The sequence below is a fragment of the Thalia democratica genome, chromosome 9 (assembly GCF_965202585.1).
Source record: "Thalia democratica chromosome 9, ktThaDemo2.hap1.1, whole genome shotgun sequence".
NCBI classification, from domain to species: Eukaryota; Metazoa; Chordata; class Thaliacea; order Salpida; family Salpidae; genus Thalia; species Thalia democratica.
This window is the reverse complement of record NC_139173.1, coordinates 38,319,426-38,338,601: the sequence shown is the minus strand read 5'-3', so window position 1 is coordinate 38,338,601 and position 19,176 is coordinate 38,319,426. Positions and strand designations below refer to the sequence as shown.

Below are 19,176 nucleotides of genomic sequence, written 5' to 3'. Positions count from 1 at the left end.
TTTGTGTTTGAGTTGTTACAATTAAAATTTTATAATATATTTTACCTTACATTATATTTTTGGTTATAATATTTATTGTAATATACCTTGTTAATTGCTTATAATTATTTATAAGCTTATAATATAACTTTTATTATATTTTATTGCTTATAATATACCTTTCGTATCTCTTAAATAATTTGAAGACTTACACTTTTTTCTAGTTATAAATTTTTTCTATATTTATGATTATAACTTTGAAAATGTACAAAAAATTTTATAAATAGTTCTTTTTAAAAAATTAATTGAAAAATTGTTCGGGAATTAAGAAATTGTTTTTTAATGAAAGATATTTTGTAGTTTTACTTTATTTATACATCATAAGTTATTTTTAATTATTTTAAAAATGTAGTAACTTAAGCGTAAAATGCATAAAAATAAAAAATAGCTTAACTTAAGTTTCCAAGTTTTAAGTAACTGTACACTTTAATAAACATTTGAGTTAAAATGGTATATATAGTTTAAAAAACTATTTTCATTTATAAAATTTCTATATGCTTTTCGTTTTATTCTTAAAAATAAGTTTGAAATAAGATATTCACTTTTTGAAATATTTTAAAAAAAGACTTTTTCAAAGTCAACTTAGTTCAACGAAGTATGCTTGTTGTTAATATTGTTGATGAAACATTACGGTTAAAAAAAAAATATTAACAATAAAAATACATCATAAAGTTCAGTTTAGTTCTTTTAATACTTTCCCATCAGAAAAACTACTTTCAGTTCAATTCGGTTTCAAACTATGCATAATTAATTAAATACTAGTTGTTGAATACACTTTTAAGAAGTTCCAATTTTTAATTTGACATTGCAAAACCTTCATTTCAGCTTTGAATTTTGTTGCCCGCGCAAATGTTTAGTTTATTTTTACTTCAGTCGTTGTTTTGTTTCGTTTACTTTCAAACTATTTGCTACAGTAGACCTCCATATATTAAAAAAGTTGACTAGGTAAGCTATTGTTCCTTAAAACAATAAATATACAAACTGTATAACATTTACTACGTAGGATTTGCATGTCAGTCTTGGACTCATATAAAAACTAAGATTTCTAGGGTTGAACAACTTATTGTTCAACAACTGCAGTTGTTCAAATCTAGTCCTAATCTCAACATTATATGATGAAAAAATATTAATACCCCTACAGCCTGTTATTAAATATTAACTATCTGTGATTATTGCAATTTAACAGGATATTTAAAAAAAAAACAATGATACAACTTCACTAATTGTTACTCCTGAACAGATAGTAACAGAGAGGGTTATCACCATGAATTATTATTTTTAACTAAATTATTACTTATTGTAAACACAGGAAAACTTTATACTCGACATAACCTCAGCAAACTCTATAATTAATAAAAACATTTAGTATAATAAATTAGTGTAGATACAACAAATATAATATTACTATTTACTCCTGAACAGGGAAATTTAAAATAAAATATTTTTTTCAACAGGGAAGACTACTACCCGACAAAATAATTAATTAGTATTGGTAGTAGATTCAATAATGTAATTAGTAAAATATTACTAACTACTCATGAACAGGAAAAATTAAAATTAAATAAAATATTTTTTTATTAATTATTAGGGAGGACTACTACCCGACGCCTCACGCCAACCAGCAGAACGATTACCAAACAACGGTTATGACGTCACCGGTGGTATGCGAGAACAACAGCAGCGATGACGTCATGAAGTATGACATCACGGGGATGTTCCACTGGTGTCCTCCTCAGGATATCAACCAAGTCACATTGGTATGTGTTTATTTATAAATATTTTATTTATTTTAAGTTCTAATGCCCTCCTCAAGAAATCAACCAAGTCACTCTGGTTAGTGGTCTAACGATTTTATTATAGCACTTTCATACTTTAATAAACTTCTGGTATATTTCTGTAAGGATTACATTTTTTAATCTTTAAAGCATTGAAAACATATTGAGACCCCTGTTTGTTAAAATAAATCAATAAGTATGGCTGTTTTTTTTTAACTATAAACCTTTTTTAAATTGTTCTTATTATACACAAAACATAATAATAAGGTACCCTTGCAGGCTAATTCGCTGCTTTGTTAAATTTTTAAAGTAAATTTTGTTCTGTGAACTTAAAAAAAACATTTCCAAACAGTCGCGTGAAAAGGCGTCGATGACGGCACTATCCGGCCACATAGTCGTCTGCATTTTCGGGGACGCCAAATCCCCGTTGCTAGGGATCAGGAACTTCGTGATGCCGCTGAGGAGTTCCAACTTCCACCACCACGAACTCAAGCAGATCATCTTGCTGGGAGATCTGGAGTTTATCAAGAGAGAGTGGGATACGTTCTGCAACTTCCCGAGAGTTTACATACTGCCTGTTAGTTTTGTTTCTTTTTTATATTATATAAATATATGTTAAATTTGTACTTATGTTGCAAACTTATTTCGTTTTACAACTTCCCGAGAGTTTACATACTGCCTGTTAGTTTTGTTTCTTTTTTATATTATATAAATATATGTTAAATTTGTACTTATGTTGCAAACTTATTTCGTTTTACAACTTCCCGAGAGTTTACATACTGCCTGTTAGTTTTGTTTCTTTTTTATATTATATAAATATATGTTAAATTTGTACTTATGTTGCAAACTTATTTCGTTTTACAACTTCCCGAGAGTTTACATACTGCCTGTTAGTTTGTATGTTTGTTTATATTTATATTAGTTAAATATTGTATATTCAACTGTATACATTGTTACCTTGGAATATGTTTTGTTCTCCAACTTCCCAAGAGTCTACATACTTTAGTTTTTGTTTATCTTATATAAATTATAGTAGGATACCTCTTCACATTACTTTGTTTTGTTCTGCAACTTCCTAAGATTTTATGTATAGTATGTTATGTTTGTCTTTTTATGTACAATCATAAACAACTACAGTTCCTTTATACACCGCCTGTTAGTTTTTATTTGTTTTTATGTTTATTCTAGTTATGTATAAGTTATAATTGGATGCCTCTGCCACTTGTGTGTTTGTTTTACCTTACTACTTTCCCAAGAGTTCGCATTACAGACTGCCTGTCAGTTCTTATTAATTATCAGCATAAACAACTATACTTCCTCTTGTTACTAGTTTACTTATCACATGCATTTGGCAGCTTATGTTTGGTAGAGGTACAACAAGTATAAATGATCTTTGTTTATATAAAGTTTCGTCTTTTCTTGGTTATGAACTACTTTGTCAGCATAATAAAGGTTTACGTTTTAAAAATGACTTCTTAATTATTATTTAAATCATAAAATACTAAAAACTAAAATCTTTTATTAAATGATCAATTAACCGCACTGAACTAAGATAATAGTTATACAACAAAATAGTTAGAAGCTAAATTACTTTATACGGAGTCATAGACGCGTTTAGTTTACATACTACTTTAAAACAATTATATTAGTTTATTTAAATGCTCATTACAGGGCTCGCCACTTTCGAGAGCAGACTTGCGGGCAGTCAACGTTAACTTATGCGATATGTGCGTCATACTGTCAGCCAACCAAAACGTCATAGAGGATCCCAGTCTTCAGGATAAGGAGTCCATACTGGCGTCCCTCAACATAAAATCCATGCAGTTTCAGGATTCCGTTGGGATGCTACAAGCTACTAGTAAAGGTCTGTTTATGTCAAGTTATATTTTGGCTCTCGTTTTTTAAATACTATTAAAATTGTCTTAATTTACTAATTATTCTGTTCGGAATTTAATTTCTAACTAAAAATTTGTAGAAATTTACCAAAAGCATGTTTTTAATTGAAAAAACATTTTAAAAATACACAAAGTTACAAAAACAGCTAATCTATTTTTTTATAGGTTTTGGATCGCATGGATCAAATCTTTCATTAATAAGAAAAGGAATAACAAGTGGTGCTAATATTCCTATGATTACTGAATTAAGTTAGTTTGCAAATTAAGAATCTTAAAGTGTCAAACTGTTTTCAGACAAAACTTCAAAAAATGTTATATGTTTGTATTTAAGCGAAGTTTTAAAAAGTTATTAAAAAACAGAAAAATTTATTCTAAGCTACAATTTTTGTATTTTACAGTCTATAGCGCTAGTTTTCGATATTTGGAGGAAGGTAATAGGGAGTGTTTGAAAAACATTTTTTTATTTTTTTGTTTCGTGTTGTTGCTACTATAGTAACTGTTATTGTTTTAATTATTTATTTTGCGTTATGTATTTGCATATTAACTCAAATTTTTCTTTTTATTTATTAGCGGGTGAATTGGTGTTTGAACTAAACTTAGATATAAGTTATTTCACTGTGAACTAACTTTAACACTTTAACTTAACTTTTATTTTGGCTTTTAGTTTATTTTAGATTTTTTTGTAAACTTATAACAAAAGTGATTAAGTAAATTGTTTTAGTAAAACTATAATAGTAAAAGATATACATACTCAACACTAATAAAATTATATTATAAAATCACTGCTCTTTTTTTAAACATGACAATAAAGTCAAACTTGTTGGTGCTACTAACGACTTATTTCCATAAGCATTTTCCGGATTTAAATTACTAACACTACAAACAAAAACACTTGCTAACGAAATTTTTCAAAAGTAACGTTAACAAAATTATTTACTAACTACATTTCTCTACACAATAATGTTCACTAACGATACTCTCCAGATATTTAATCACAAAATTTCTCAAAGCACTAGATACTCACTGACGACATTTCTCTTAACAATAGTACTCACTTACAACATTTTTTTGAACAATATCATCAACTAACGAAATTCATCCAAACATTAGTACTTACTACTGACATTTCTCCAAACAGAAAATTTACTAATGACATTTCTCCTTGTAACAGTAAACGACACGAACGTGCAGTTTTTAGACCAGGACGATGATGACGACCCCAATACCGAGTTATATTTGACCCAACCATTCGCTTGTGGTACAGCGTTCGCAGTCAGTGTGCTGGATTCACTAGTGTCCGCTGTTAGTTTGTAACAACCTAGAAAAAGAAATGCATTTATTAAGAAAATATATAAGAAAAATTTAACTTATAAGTATAAGTTTGTAAACTCGCTATGAATTTAAATATCAGAAGTTTTTTATCAAATAATTGTTATTAAAAACACAAATTAAACTTAAACTTAGGCAAAAATCTTTTTAAAAGATTAAAAAAATCAAACAGTTATCTGAATTCGAAATTAAAACTCCTTAAAAGTTAAACATAAAAATTTTATAATCCCGAAATAAAAGTGTTTAATATTCAGACTTACTTCAGCAACTATTTATTTCTACAGAACTCATTCATATTTATATTTTTTTCCAACAGACCTACTTCAACAGCAACGCTCTCACCCTCATACGAACGCTGATCACAGGAGGGGCTACCCCTGAACTGGAAGCCATATTGGCGGAGGGGTCCTGTCTGAGGGGAGGGATGTCCACCAATCAGACCCTGGTCAACAGGGACAGATGCCGGGTGGCACAACTAGCCATATTTGATGGTCCGTTCAAAAAGTTCTCGGTTGGTATTTTTAATTTTTATTAATTGGTTTAAACAATTTGATGTTGATATCTTACTGACCTTTTTCTGTTTATTTGTTCGATGATCCTTTCAAAAAATTTTTTATTCTATCATTTTTTTGTTATATAATACTGTTTAACCCGATTGGTAATTTTTGATAGTTCGCGCAAGAAATTTTTATCTACTGAAATTTATTTTTTTGTTTAATTGTTTTTTTAATACTGTTGTTAGAAAAGCTTAACATATTTCTTCTATTTATAATCCCTTAAAGAAATTCTCTGTGAGTTTTTTTTAAGTTTTTTTTTGTTTTGCTTTTGTTAGTAGTTAGATGCAGGCTGGCTAATTTTTTTATTTTTGATAATCCATTCAAAAACATTTTTTTAATTTAATTTCGGGGTATATAAAATAACACTTGATTGTTGTTTAAATTATAGTTTGCTATGAAACTGCAGGAGTACACATTTAAACAAAAAATGGAAAAGAAACTAAGAGTACAAATAAAGATTATAAATTAACAAATCTTTTTGTAATTTGTGTCTTTTAACTAAATCATGTTTGAAATACTAATAAGTTTTAGTAAAAACGAAAAATAAGCTATTCTAGGCTATTTATTGTAAAATTTATAAGTTCAAAGTACATTTTCTAAGGATTAAAATCAGTTTCAGGTTAGATACTGAACTTATTGTACTTTCAGTTTACAGACCACATATAAACACATCCAAATATAAACTATATATTTTTACAATTACTTTTTTATTGATTAAAATGTAAGTTTAATAAAAAACATACTTAAAAGTTTATAAAGAGTTTAAAACAAAATATGAAATTTTAATGACCTACATAGTCTTATTATAAATTTTAAGCTAATTTAATTTTTAATTAGAATATTAAAATCAATCTTCATTCACTAAGAAACTATGCACAAAGTTTAATTAGGTGGCTATTCTTAAAAGCTACACCAAAAAAAAACACAATTGGAAAAGCTTTTATGAGAACGTTAATAAACTCCGTTCACCTTCTAATCTTGATCTTGATAAAATTAATCCGTGGAGAATCAGTTCCTCGCTAAATGATTTTTATCTGTGTGAGTCGGACAATATGGGAAAATTTTCCAAGCTAGTGTTAGCTTTTCTCTGTACAATATCCACACAGATGACCTTAATTACTTAACATGTATTTTGTTGAGTAACTATAATTAGTTCTTTTTGACTTTTGAGTTATTATGGGAAAGTGTACTTTTATCTGTAGACTGTTTACAAACGTAATTATTGCTATTTTTAGAACATAAAATTTTATGTAGAAACTCTTCTTAAAAAGAAAAAAATTATGTTTTTTTTTCCAACTAACTTAGTTTAGTAATTTTTTTAAATTAAAAACATAATTATGTAGTCTTTTTGCTAAAATTTTTACTAAAACTTAAATTACTTCGAAGTTGCATTTTACAACTGTTTGTTTCATACGGACATTTAAAGTTTTTAAGTTTCAATGTTTTTGTTACTTTACAGAATGATGGAACTTACGGTAAATTATTTGAAGAAGCATTGACGTTGTACAACTTACTGTGCTTCGGAATATACAGGTTTATATCTAGTTTTATTTTAAAACTTTTAACGTTTAGCTTATTTATTTGTTGATACTCTTACATTTAGTATTGTTTCCATACAACTTAGTATGTTTCAAAGATTATATTTATTTACATGAGTTTAAAAAGTTACTTTTTTATTTTAACATTTTTGTTAAATGCATATTTTTATGTTTCTATAACTTTAGAGCTTTTTTTTAGAGAATACAGATAAAAACTTTTCGGTTTAAATTTACCCTAGATTTAGTTCATTATGTTTTTAACTACACTGAAAATATTATGTTTAATATTGATGCCGTTCGACTAAGTATGCTTCAATTTTGTGTTTATTTAATTTTATTTACAGAAGTTTTATTCTTCATTTTGAAATTGTATTTATGTTTTCTAAAATTATTAAGTTATTATGCTTTAGAAACCACAGATAAAACAGTTTTTTTTCAGTTATTTATTTAAACTTGTGTTATTAATTTAAACTATAATATTTATTTGAATTTCCGTTATTTTTAATACTTTCATCTAATTATATTTGTATGTACTACTTATACTCTTTAAATTTTAAAAAAGATTTTGAAGGTTTAGGAAACTGTTTCTTTGTCAAAATAAATCTATGCTTTCTATCAATATTACCATAAACATAATACTTCCTTTTGAATTATGAATAACTAACAATAAACATTAACTACCAACAACTAAATATAGCTTATAACAAGTACAAACATTTCTGAACCAACTTTTTTACAACCGAATTTCAGAATATTTTCAATAAAAAGGGTCTGATCTGTTTTCATTTCAAGTTCTAATTGCACGCAAAAAACTACAAGTTATTTTTATTTCTTTTTGCATGCGTGTTACCTTGTTTGTAATAAACAATGAGAATTTTCCACACTTAAATATGTTGGTTTTATTTAAAATGGGTCTTCTCAATGAACAAAATAACTATATAAAAATAAAAATAATAATAAGCTTTAATATCTAAACCTTTAAATATAAAACTTGAAATTTTTACGTTCTTGAGGTTTTTAAAAAAATACCTATACAAATAACAATAACAAGCACACAGTACATGTTAACAAATTCTAATATATCACAGATTTCGTGACGTGGACGACCCAGGCGTGAACCCGACATCGAAGCGTTACGTAATCAGCAGTCCTCCCCACAACTTCAAGCTGATCTCGTCAGATCTGATATTCTGCCTCATGCAGTTCGACTATTGCGCCGGCACCTCTAATCAAAAGTATGACGATCGATGTTAGTCGTTGTGTTGTGACGTCATAATAAATATTTTTCACCTCAAATCAAAAGTACGACGATCGATGTTAGTCGTTGTATTGTGACGTCATAATAAATATTTTGCACCTCAAATCAAAAGTACGACGATCGATGTTAGTCGTTGTAACGTAAATTGTGACGTCATAATAAAAATTTTGTACCTCGAATCAAAAGTACAATGATCGATTTTAGTAATTATAAAATATTGTGACGTCATAATGATTAATTTGCACCTCAATCAAAAGTACGATGATCGATGTTAATCGTTGTAAAAACTGCTGTGTGATGTCATAATGGTTACTGTAGTTATGATACAAATCATGATACATAATTTTTTTAATCATGGTAAACTTATAACTGTTGTAAATGAGTGAGATTTGTTTTGTATAACTTAAACAATATTAATGTAAATTTTTGTGTGTAGGACATGTGATTTCTGACGCCAGATAATTTTTATCTTCAGTAGATATCTAAGAAAGCTGTTTATGAATAAGCTCAAAGGTGTTTAAAAGTTAAAGTCTAATGCAGTACTTTACTTTAATAATACTCTCATTGGTACCTTATGACAATAATTTCTGATAATGATTCTGTTATTAACTGTTAAAACATTTTAAAAATATAAAACTATCACAAATTTTATACTTTAAAAAACATATTTAGTTGTTGTAAACGTTTAAGTATAAAAGCATGCGATGAAGCTTGATTTATTTTTGTCATAAAAAACATCGACATAAACTCTAAAAAACGAAAAAATATTATCACTTTATCATTTGAAATTGATTTGAAATTGATTTGAAAGTTTCTTTTTTTTTTTGTTTGTTGATTGACGTTTAATTGGTTATTTATTGTTGGTAGTTTTGTGCGGCCAATGAATCGTTTTTGGAGTCTAATGTCATATTAAGAACTTCTTTGGCTTTAATTTAAAAATAAATAGACTCATAAAAAAAGTTTTGGCAGTCACAAGTAACATTAATCATTTCGAACTTACTGAGTTGAGATTATTTGGTAAAACGTACAGTTTTAATGATAATGCTAGTTTTTGTAAATTATATTAGACTTGGTTTAATCTTCTGGTTTTTTAAATATGTTTCCTAATTACAATTCACTTACATATCATAACAAGTAACATTTTTTTGACACTGTATGTCCATTTGTTCACTTATTTTTCTTAAACTTTGTTTGCCTATTTATACTATGATCACTACTTTGTACAATATTTGTAATCATTTATTAATTATATTACAAACAACAGTTTTATACAGCAGTTTCTTAGATAACATATTTCGATTTTATACATTCCTCAGTAAAGCTTAAGTTTATTAAACATCTTAGATAGAAGTTTAAATTAAATTATCAATTAAATTTAGAATTCAAAATTTTAAATTTGAATTTAAATAAATATTTAGCTCTAATTCAACTTATTGAGCACTGTTGACCAATTTTTTTTTTCATAAGCTGTTAATACATATTTAAAAATATTGTTATAGTCATGGTATAATAATACAGGGTTACTATTTAAGCAAGTGTAACTTTTAATTTTCTGTTTAGTTTTTTTGTCAAACTTTATATTTGTAAAGTTTACGTGAAAATTAAGTGAAAACATTTTACAATCTAATCTACATGGACTCTACTTTAAACCTTAAATTAAAAAAAAAGTTCTGTGTTTTTAATTGCTCAAATTACAACAAAAAGTTATACTTGCTCCCATTTTAGAAAACAGCAACTTTATAAAACTTGTTGAAGTTTATAAACGCTTTACTTGAAACTTCCCCACAGCTCCGTTGGCGCAGTAGGCAGCGCGTCAGTCTCATAATCTGAAGGTCGTGAGTTCGATCCTCACACGGGGCACTTTTTATAATTATTGTTTTTAATTTCATAAAAATTTATGTTACAAAATAGGTAGTAAAAACTAAAACTTTAACTATTGTTTACGAAGTCTTGCTTTACTGAAACTTGCTTCCAGAATAATCATACCAATTCTGATATTTAGTTTTACTGTCAAATACTAATATTTTTTCAATTTACAGTCGTCGTTTAGCTAATAAGCTTCTCTAAGTCAAGTGTTTGCTTAATTTAATTTTTCCTTTTCTATACAATATGGCTAAAAACAAGACGGTCTAAGTAATAAACTTAGTATATACAACCATTAAAAGCATTACAATTATTATTAATGACAAATTTGTTTCAAATGAATAGGTACTTGTGTATATATATATATATATATACATATATTAATAGTTTTAAAAAAGTTCTGGTCAAGAGCGCTCGACAAGTTAAATTGGAGCTAAATATTTGTTTGATGATATAAGAAACAATGGGTTTGTACGAACATTTTGTATATGAGATATTTTATCCCATATTTTCAACAAACTTTAGCTTTACTAGGGAATATCAGGAAATATATATATATTTATGTTGCTTTGTAAATGATGAAATAGAGAGGCTCTCTACAACGAATTGTAGGTGCCGGTACATATTAGTTTAACACTAAGTTTTCAAATACAATTGTTTCACTGTTCTGCTAAACAGAACAGCTCTTCAGTTTGCTTATTGTAATAATATCTTAGAACATAAGTCAAAATGTAGATATATAAACGTATATTAAAGATTTTGTAAAAAGTACATATATATGTATTAGAGATATCTAAACAAAACATCATTTTTTACAGAGCCGCATGCGACACAGAAAAATGCCCTCACCACCAAAAGCACCACCAGCAGCAGAAGCCCCAAAACCCGACTTCAATTATGACATCACAACCGGGTTCGATTATGACGTCACCGAACAACAACGTGCACAACAACACGAAGAACGTCAATTTCTCCCTACACCACCGCAAACGTCACACCACTATGACGTCACATGACGACGTGACGTCATCGCACCAGAGAAACGTTGTTGTGACGTCACCTGAGGAAAACAGATGGGATCCTTGTGATGTCATAAAGATCGATCAGTCGCCCACGTCATCGCTTTGTCACCGGTCGTCGCACAGGAGTCAGATTTCGCGCAACAATGACGTCATAATCGCTTGATCTGAAGCTTGATGACGTCAGTACAACTTTTATTTACTTTTTAAGTACCTAATGACAGTTTTGGTCGGCCGCAAAGTCTTTTAAAGTCTTGATTGAGTTCCAGCTTTATTAATACGTCATATTTTGATTTTTTTTGTCAAAGATGAAGTCAAGCTCCGGCCTTTGTGACAACAATTTGGTCTATAAGATACCCGGAATCTACTTTTTGTAGTTTTCCTATGACGTCATAGCTTAAAATTTGCTCGAATCGAGTACGCATTACACAAATTATACGTCATTGATGCGAAATGACGTCAACTTTTGGTTGTGGTGACGTTTGGTTTGTCTCTGCCGAAACATAAAATGACACTAATGGTGTTTTGTGTTAAAAAGCTACGGTGACAACAAAAAAATTATTTAATTGATTTTAGGAAACATTGTATTTCATTTGTTTTATACTTTTTCTTCTGCTGTACATCTTTAATAATAAAAAAGTAATTAACTCTAAATAAAAAAAACAGGTTGTTCTAAATTAAGAAAAAGTTCGACTGACTATTTTTGATTTGATAACCTCAAGTTTCCTATTGGAGCTGTTTAAAAGACCTGTAAAGTATTTTCTTTAAATATAAAATCTTCATATGATTATATTTTGTTTTATATGTCTGATTAAATGCAAAAATGTGTTAAATGTTTGTTTATATTAGTCTGAATCAAGTTTTTAATTCTAAATTCCAAAGTATAATTACAAAAAGTGTTTTTGTTATACTTTCTTTAAACTTTAATTTGTAAGTTATTTTTTCAAGTATTTCATTTTTTATGGTACAACAACAACTTTTTTATTACGATAAACCTCTGTAGTTTTTAATAAACGGTACTTTTGAAACAAAATAAAATAATAACCCATTTGCCTAACTTGACAAAACATATTAAAAGTTCTAATATTAAAATTAGTTTTTTGTGTGCCTTTTTATGCGCTCTGAAGCATTTTAATCGGAATCTCTAACAAATTTTTGCACCGAGGTTTCAAAATATTCAAATATTGAATGGGCAATATATTTAAATTATCTAATTAAACTTTTAGTTGCTATTTGATTTTTTTCATTCGTACTATTCTTTAGTTCATACGTTCTTATTTTGCCTTTTTTATTTCACTGCAATTTTATATATCAACACACAAAACTGTATTTCTGTCCTCAGTTTCTTTACTGTGTCTGTTTGTCTGTTTGTTTCATAAAATCCGATAATAAAACAAAAAATATAAATTTTTTATACGCTTCAATAAAGTAGGTTATATGTTTTGTTGGTTTTTACAGCCAATTGTTATAGACTTTAAAATACATAAAAAATTTATTAAAACATTAAAAACCTAGCTAGTGTTAAACTTTAAATTTATAAAACTTTATCTTGGCTAGCTTATACAAATAATAGAAAATATAAGAGTTTAAAATAACATATAAAAATTATTTAAAGTGTTTGAAGTTAGTTAAATGAAGGATTTTTTACCAGATAAAGTAGTCACGAATAACAGATACTTTTTTGTATCTTTAAACAAATTTTATAAAGCTCTTGTTAAGTATTGTAATCACTAGGAGTGTTTCTGTTATTTTATTATTGTTAGACCTTTTTTTAATTATAAGTAATCTTTAGAAATATTGCTAAAACAAAACTTTAAAGTTACTGAAATATGGCTATTTAGTTTTAAAACTAATTTTTTAACTTTAAAAATATACCAAAAAATTCTTAACAAAATAATTAAAGAAATTCTTAAATTAAAGAAGATTTGTGCTGTAAGGTTATAAAAAGCAATTTTTTTTAAATTATACAGAAGTATAAAAATAACGTTAAACAAATTGAACAATTATTTAATGGATAGACAGTTAATGTAGCAATAGTTTAAAAACTGATTCAAACGGTATATAAAACTAAAAGTAGTATCAAAAATTATATACATTTTTTTTCAATCTTCAGTTAAAACTATTCTAAAAAGTTGTGCTCACACGTAACCGTTTCTGAAAACTAAGAATCTATTTCTAATATTTTAAATCTTAAACAATGCAAGCTGATTTATCTTTATACTGAATTTAAAACATTTCTTTAATTAAATATCAGAAAAAAATTTACAAAAAAAATTTTTATTAAAATGAATCAGTTTTGCAACTGTTAGCTGTTATAGCAACAGAAACAAATTACTTGAATTATTAAGTGAGTTTTAAGTAACTAAATATGAGTAGGTTCTAAATATATTAAATTAAAAAGAGATTGTAGAGCAGTAATAGTTTTTTATTAACTAATACTTTTCAGCAAAATGTTTTTTATTTAATATAAGTTATGAAAGCAACAATAAATCACTACCTTATTTTTGTTTGTGCCTTTAGAAACAAAATAGAAAAATATTTTAATTTGTTATTTTTAAATAGTACAAAAACTATTTTAAGAACAATTAAGTGTGCATCATTCTTAGTGTATATGTGAGAAGAAACATGCAGTGCTGTTTTTAAAACAACTATTTCAAGTTACAAGTTTAAAATATTTTATTAAATAAAAATATTTTATAAATTATGTTTATAGTTTTAGTTTAACCACTATTAGTTGATACGGTAAAAATTTATTTGATTAAGATAGTAACATTTTATAAACAGTAAAAATTTATATGCTTTAACATTTAAGAAATAATTTAGATATTATAAACTTTTATGAAAATCATCTTCATTCTTTTTAATACTTTGTTTTATTCAAGTCAAATCTCATTGAAAATTTTTGATAACACTTTTATCCTACAAAGCTTATTACTATAAAAGTAATCTTATCAACTTTATCATATCAATCACTTTTTAATATTTTCTAAATAATTTATTTTAAAAAATAAGAAAACACGTTTCACTTTTTTCCCAAACTTATTTGATTACTTTCGAAGTAAGTCCTGTCCAAAATTGTATCTTACTAAGTTAAAATGAATTATAATTGAAACAAAATTATACCAAGTAAGTAGTTTAAAGTTTTAAAATATGAAATGACATTACAATCAAGTGTAATAATTAACTAAATGTTTATACTAAAGAACTTAGATGTACTACTAAAACTTCTTAGATTAAAATCAAACTAAAATAAACCAGCGACAAAAAATGAAAATAACACTACACTTAAAGAAAAAAATTAAAAATTTTATGCGAAATCAACTACTTTAAAAATACATAATACAGGGATTTTAAAAGTCTAGTTTGGTATACGAACGTTTTCTGCTTACATAAGCTGGGCCTTAAAGATTGAATGTATAAGGCTTCTAGAATATGTAGCTGAAAAAAGTTTTCCGCTCTCACTAAAACTGAACATTTCTATTTTTTATAATGTTTTGCACACTCATGATTATCCAAAAAATGTTGTCCAATCGCCGAATTTTTTTTTCGTAGGTTTCTTCGAACGAACATCAAACCAGCTTTTCAAGATTTTCGGAACATGCTGATCAATTCTTACCTGAAACCTTTGAGATGGTTTCCCACGTAGTCACTACCACAGTGACAACTTAGTTTATAGATGATGTTACTTTTTTCATCATCTGTGGAAGAAACATCTTTGTAACTTCCTTTAGAGGTCGATCAACAATTTATTTATTTGTATTTAACTTTCTTGTAGTCATTTTGTTATACAAGTATGTTTAAGTTATTTATATTTAAATTTCATGTCTCTAAGCTACTAGATTTAAAAAAAAACAAGTTAAAAAAGTCAGTATTTAATTAGAAATTAACGGAAATAAATTTTACTAAAAACTGTATATAATTAGAACGGTCTGTCTTTATGACATTAAGATTGTATTAATACCATTATGGTACCACTAAAACAAAAACTATGACTAATAGTAGAACAAAAGTATAATGTAAGAAGAAACTTTGTGGTGACAACGCAGTAAAAAATATGTACCAAAATGTAAAACTCATTAAAAAAAGATTTAATCAAAACGATTACGCTAAAAAAAAAGACTTTTGTTTATAATGTTTCAAAAAATTATGATGTATCGTAAACTTTTTTGGAATTCTGTGTTTATTTATAAAACACAGGTAAGTTTGTAATCATCAAAACGTATATCTGAGAATATTTCATTACAATTCCCTTAATTTAGTCTGTTTTTACAATTTTTATTCACACCATTATATTTTTTTGAAATAGTGTTAAGAAATTGCATTGAACAACTAAATCAAAAAAATAAGACGGTTTAATTATATCCTAGCGAAGGCTTTATAAGTAGTTATTAACTATTGAAAAAATATATTTTAAACTTATTTTTTAGGCCCTTTAAAACCTAAAGTTTAAATGAAAATACTTTTGCCTGAGTTTTACGATTTATCTTTAAAAAAACAAAGTTAACTTTTACCGATAAATTTGTTCTGTAATGAATTCTAAATTTCGGTAAAGTATGTTTTGATTTTATTCTAAGAATAGGTAAAAAATACTTTCTGTATTAAAAAAAAGTAAATTAAGTAATTATATTTAAATTAAATTGTGTCGATATCTAATATTTTTTGTTTACCCCTTGAATTTTAAAAAGTATTATAATTTTTTTTTCGGTATATCTACAAAAATTGATATTTTTTAAGTATTTTTTGTAATTTTTTATAAACTAGAAATATTTTTTGTGATGATAAAATCATAAATACTTTGTACTAGTGTTTTAAACTTTCAAAACAAGTTGAGATCTTTTTCCTATTCAGTTTTAATTTAAGTATCCATATAATGTTATCTATAAAAATATTTTTGACTAAAACTAAAACTCTAATTAACAGCAATTTTTTGTCGCATTTTATCTATTTTAAGCTTAAATAAAGCTATAGTTTAGAATTAAGGTTGCCTAACCTGTATTCTTATATACTGATAGTTTAATCAGCGTATTAAAAACAGCACATTTTTAGCACGTATTTAAATATAAACATAAAAATTGCTTTGTTTATACCTAATAATTTACAATTTAATATATTTTTTATTTTATTCTTAATTTGTATAATACATGTATTTGAACAAAACATAAACTGTTATAAAAGTTTTTAAAATACCAACATTTAATTGACTAGATTAAATGCTGTTGTAGTTTTATGCATTTAAAACTGTTTTTATAAATAAAAACTGTTTAAAACAATGATCCATCCATACAAGTTTTTTTAACTGTTTCATTTACTAAAACTTCACGCTTCAGTTAACATACTATTTTTTGTTCGCATTTTACTACGTCACTATTTTTAACGCAGGTTCTGGCATCAAAGACAAATGTATAAATAAAAAGCCTTTTTCCCACACATCAAGTTGCAAAATATACTCAGGTATAAAATCTCATAAATTTGAAGGCAGTTTTGATCTGCCTCACCATGAACTAAGTTTTAGCTTAAAAAGTAGTAAACAGACATAGTAATTTTATGTCTCTTCTGTTAGGTTCGCATTTGCCGTAAAAACAAAAAGATTATGTATAACGTTTGTCAATTGGGATAAATAAAACTACTTGTAAAGATAATTAATATGTCCAATTAGTAAGTATGAAATAATAGTCACTGTGTAAAATCTAATTATGTAACTCCTTTTAGTTTAAGATTCCTTAAATTTTATCACTTATTTAGCAATAAAACCTAATTTAAGTCAGAATGATAATAAATTTTTTCTTTTTGAGCCTGCTTCTAGTTCCAAATTATTATTTTATAGTATGATTAGTAAAAGCTTAAAAGAATTAGTAAAATATTTTTTTTAATGCAGTTTCTTTTTTTCACTTTGATTAGTGTTTTTTTTTTCTTATTTAGTGAAGTTACTTTTCTGTTTAAAAAAATTAGTGCAGACTAAAACTAATACTCAGTAGGATGTTTTATTTTTAATTTTAATTTTATTTTCTCTAATAACATGTAGTATAAAATAAACTTAGCTGAAACTTTTTGATTATCAAGTGTTTTACATAATTTTAAACGAAAATACAAAATGTTTTTATAGCTTATCGGAAAAAAAAAGTGTTTTATTTATGATAAAAAATCTATAACCCTTTATTTTTATTTTCAAAAACTTGTAAATAAATTTAGAATCAAATAACCCAAAATACCGTTTAGGTTATATAAAATTACTTAAACTTACTTTTTGGTTTAAACAGATATTATGGATACTAAAACTAATATCTAATAGTTTATATAAGCAACTTGTATGGTAATCGCTGAACTTTGAAGTAAAACAAATCTCAATATTTAAATGTATTATTTATTTTAGGTTTATCTTTAAACTAAAAGTCAGATGAATCTAAAATTCTGATTGTTTTTTTTTGGTCATAAGAAAAGCGCAAAGTGAAAAATTGTGTTTTAAAGTCTAAAAGTGCTTCAAAAGTTTAACTAAAAGTTGTATTTAAGTTTTTAATTTTTAAGCTTACTGAAGTTCTAACATTATTAAAAAAACTTAATTTTAAACATAACTCTAGTTTATTTATTTATATATATATATATATAAAATAAAGTTAATGTTCAAACTTTAACACCTTCTACTGAGCCCACTTGAAGGGCTTTTAAATAAATTTATTGAAATGACGATTTTTAAAAATAATGGAACATATGTTTCATAAAGACAAAAAAGATTGTCTTTAATCTTCAGCCAGTTCAAATTTAAAATAAAAAGCACTTTGGTAAACAAAGATGCAAAAGTTTACAATAAAACAAAATCAATATGACATAAGAATTGAACATTGTACATAACAAATATTTAGTACAAAAATCGATCTACCATCTAACTAATCAAACAACTAAAATTAACGAAAACAACAGTTAATTGACTATAAAATACTTCAAAATTTGTTGTATTTTAAGAGGAGCTTTTTCATATGTCGACAAGACGATATAAATTCGCTCCTCTTATTTAAACAACCTTCCTTTTTTAACGCATACATAACGGCTGTTGATAAAAAAGCTCCTCTTAAAATACAACAAATTTTGAAGTATTTTATAGTCAATTAACTGTTGTTTTCGTTAATTTTAGTTGTTTGATTAGTTAGATGGTAGCTTGATTTTTGTACTAAATATTTGTAATGTACAATGTTCAATACTTACGTCATATTGTTTTTGTTTTTTTGTAAACTTTTGCATCTTTGTTTACCAAAGTGCCTTTTATTTAGTGATGTACCGGACTCACTATCCGGGTCCGGGTCCGGCCGGATATCGCCATTTATGTCTGAAATCCGGATCCGGCCGGATTCTAATTTGAAAAAAAAAGTCCGGATCCGGGTCCGGTCGGATCCTAATAGAGATCCGGCCGGACCCGGATCTAGTTAGTAAAAAGGAGCATACTGAAAATTATTTTTTCAAAAACAAACCCTGTGTAAATTAATAAGAGTCATTTTCGTCAGTTAAAATTAAACACCTACCCCGATTGGCTCATTTTGTACACGTGACTTATTTACATTTGTTTACATTCAAACTATGAAATAAACATTTCAGAAATGCAACTCTTTACATATGTTGTAAAATTAAAAACTTTGGAATGAATACTTGCATATTTATTGTTTTTAGTTGAGCTCAGAGAATATTTAGATTTAATACGGCTAAATGTACGAGCCAATGAGAATCATATGAAGAAATGTTTCAAACTAAATACTGATGCAACAAAACATCAGAACATGACAGGCAGTTTATATGTAAGCAGTTAGTTAGTTTGGTGTGCAGCTTGAAGCAACAAAATATCTTGAACTTTTTGTGAATGCTTATTGTAAGTAGTGTTTTGTTTTAAAAGTGAATATTTCAACTGGTGTTTAATTGT

The 19,176-nt window shown here is 26.5% G+C and overlaps 1 protein-coding gene and 1 non-coding gene across 2 annotated transcripts in view; both read left to right on the top strand.

Moving 5' to 3' along the window:
* Positions 1-12,462, top strand: part of LOC145844080 (calcium-activated potassium channel subunit alpha-1-like) — a 62,263-nt gene extending 49,801 nt beyond the window's left edge. Inside the window, exons 21-29 of the mRNA XM_082951424.1 lie at positions 1,628-1,796; positions 2,167-2,391; positions 3,486-3,678; positions 3,875-3,958; positions 4,881-5,011; positions 5,355-5,549; positions 7,055-7,128; positions 8,222-8,382; positions 11,073-12,462. Coding sequence (XP_082807550.1) covers positions 1,628-1,796; positions 2,167-2,391; positions 3,486-3,678; positions 3,875-3,958; positions 4,881-5,011; positions 5,355-5,549; positions 7,055-7,128; positions 8,222-8,382; positions 11,073-11,074 — 1,234 coding nt within the window. The 3' untranslated portion in view covers positions 11,075-12,462. The remainder of the gene's footprint in view (positions 1-1,627; positions 1,797-2,166; positions 2,392-3,485; positions 3,679-3,874; positions 3,959-4,880; positions 5,012-5,354; positions 5,550-7,054; positions 7,129-8,221; positions 8,383-11,072) is intronic.
* Positions 10,179-10,251, top strand: Trnam-cau (transfer RNA methionine (anticodon CAU)). Its single transcript has one exon. It is a non-coding gene; the product is annotated as a tRNA-Met (tRNA).
* Positions 12,463-19,176: the final 6,714 nt, after the last annotated feature.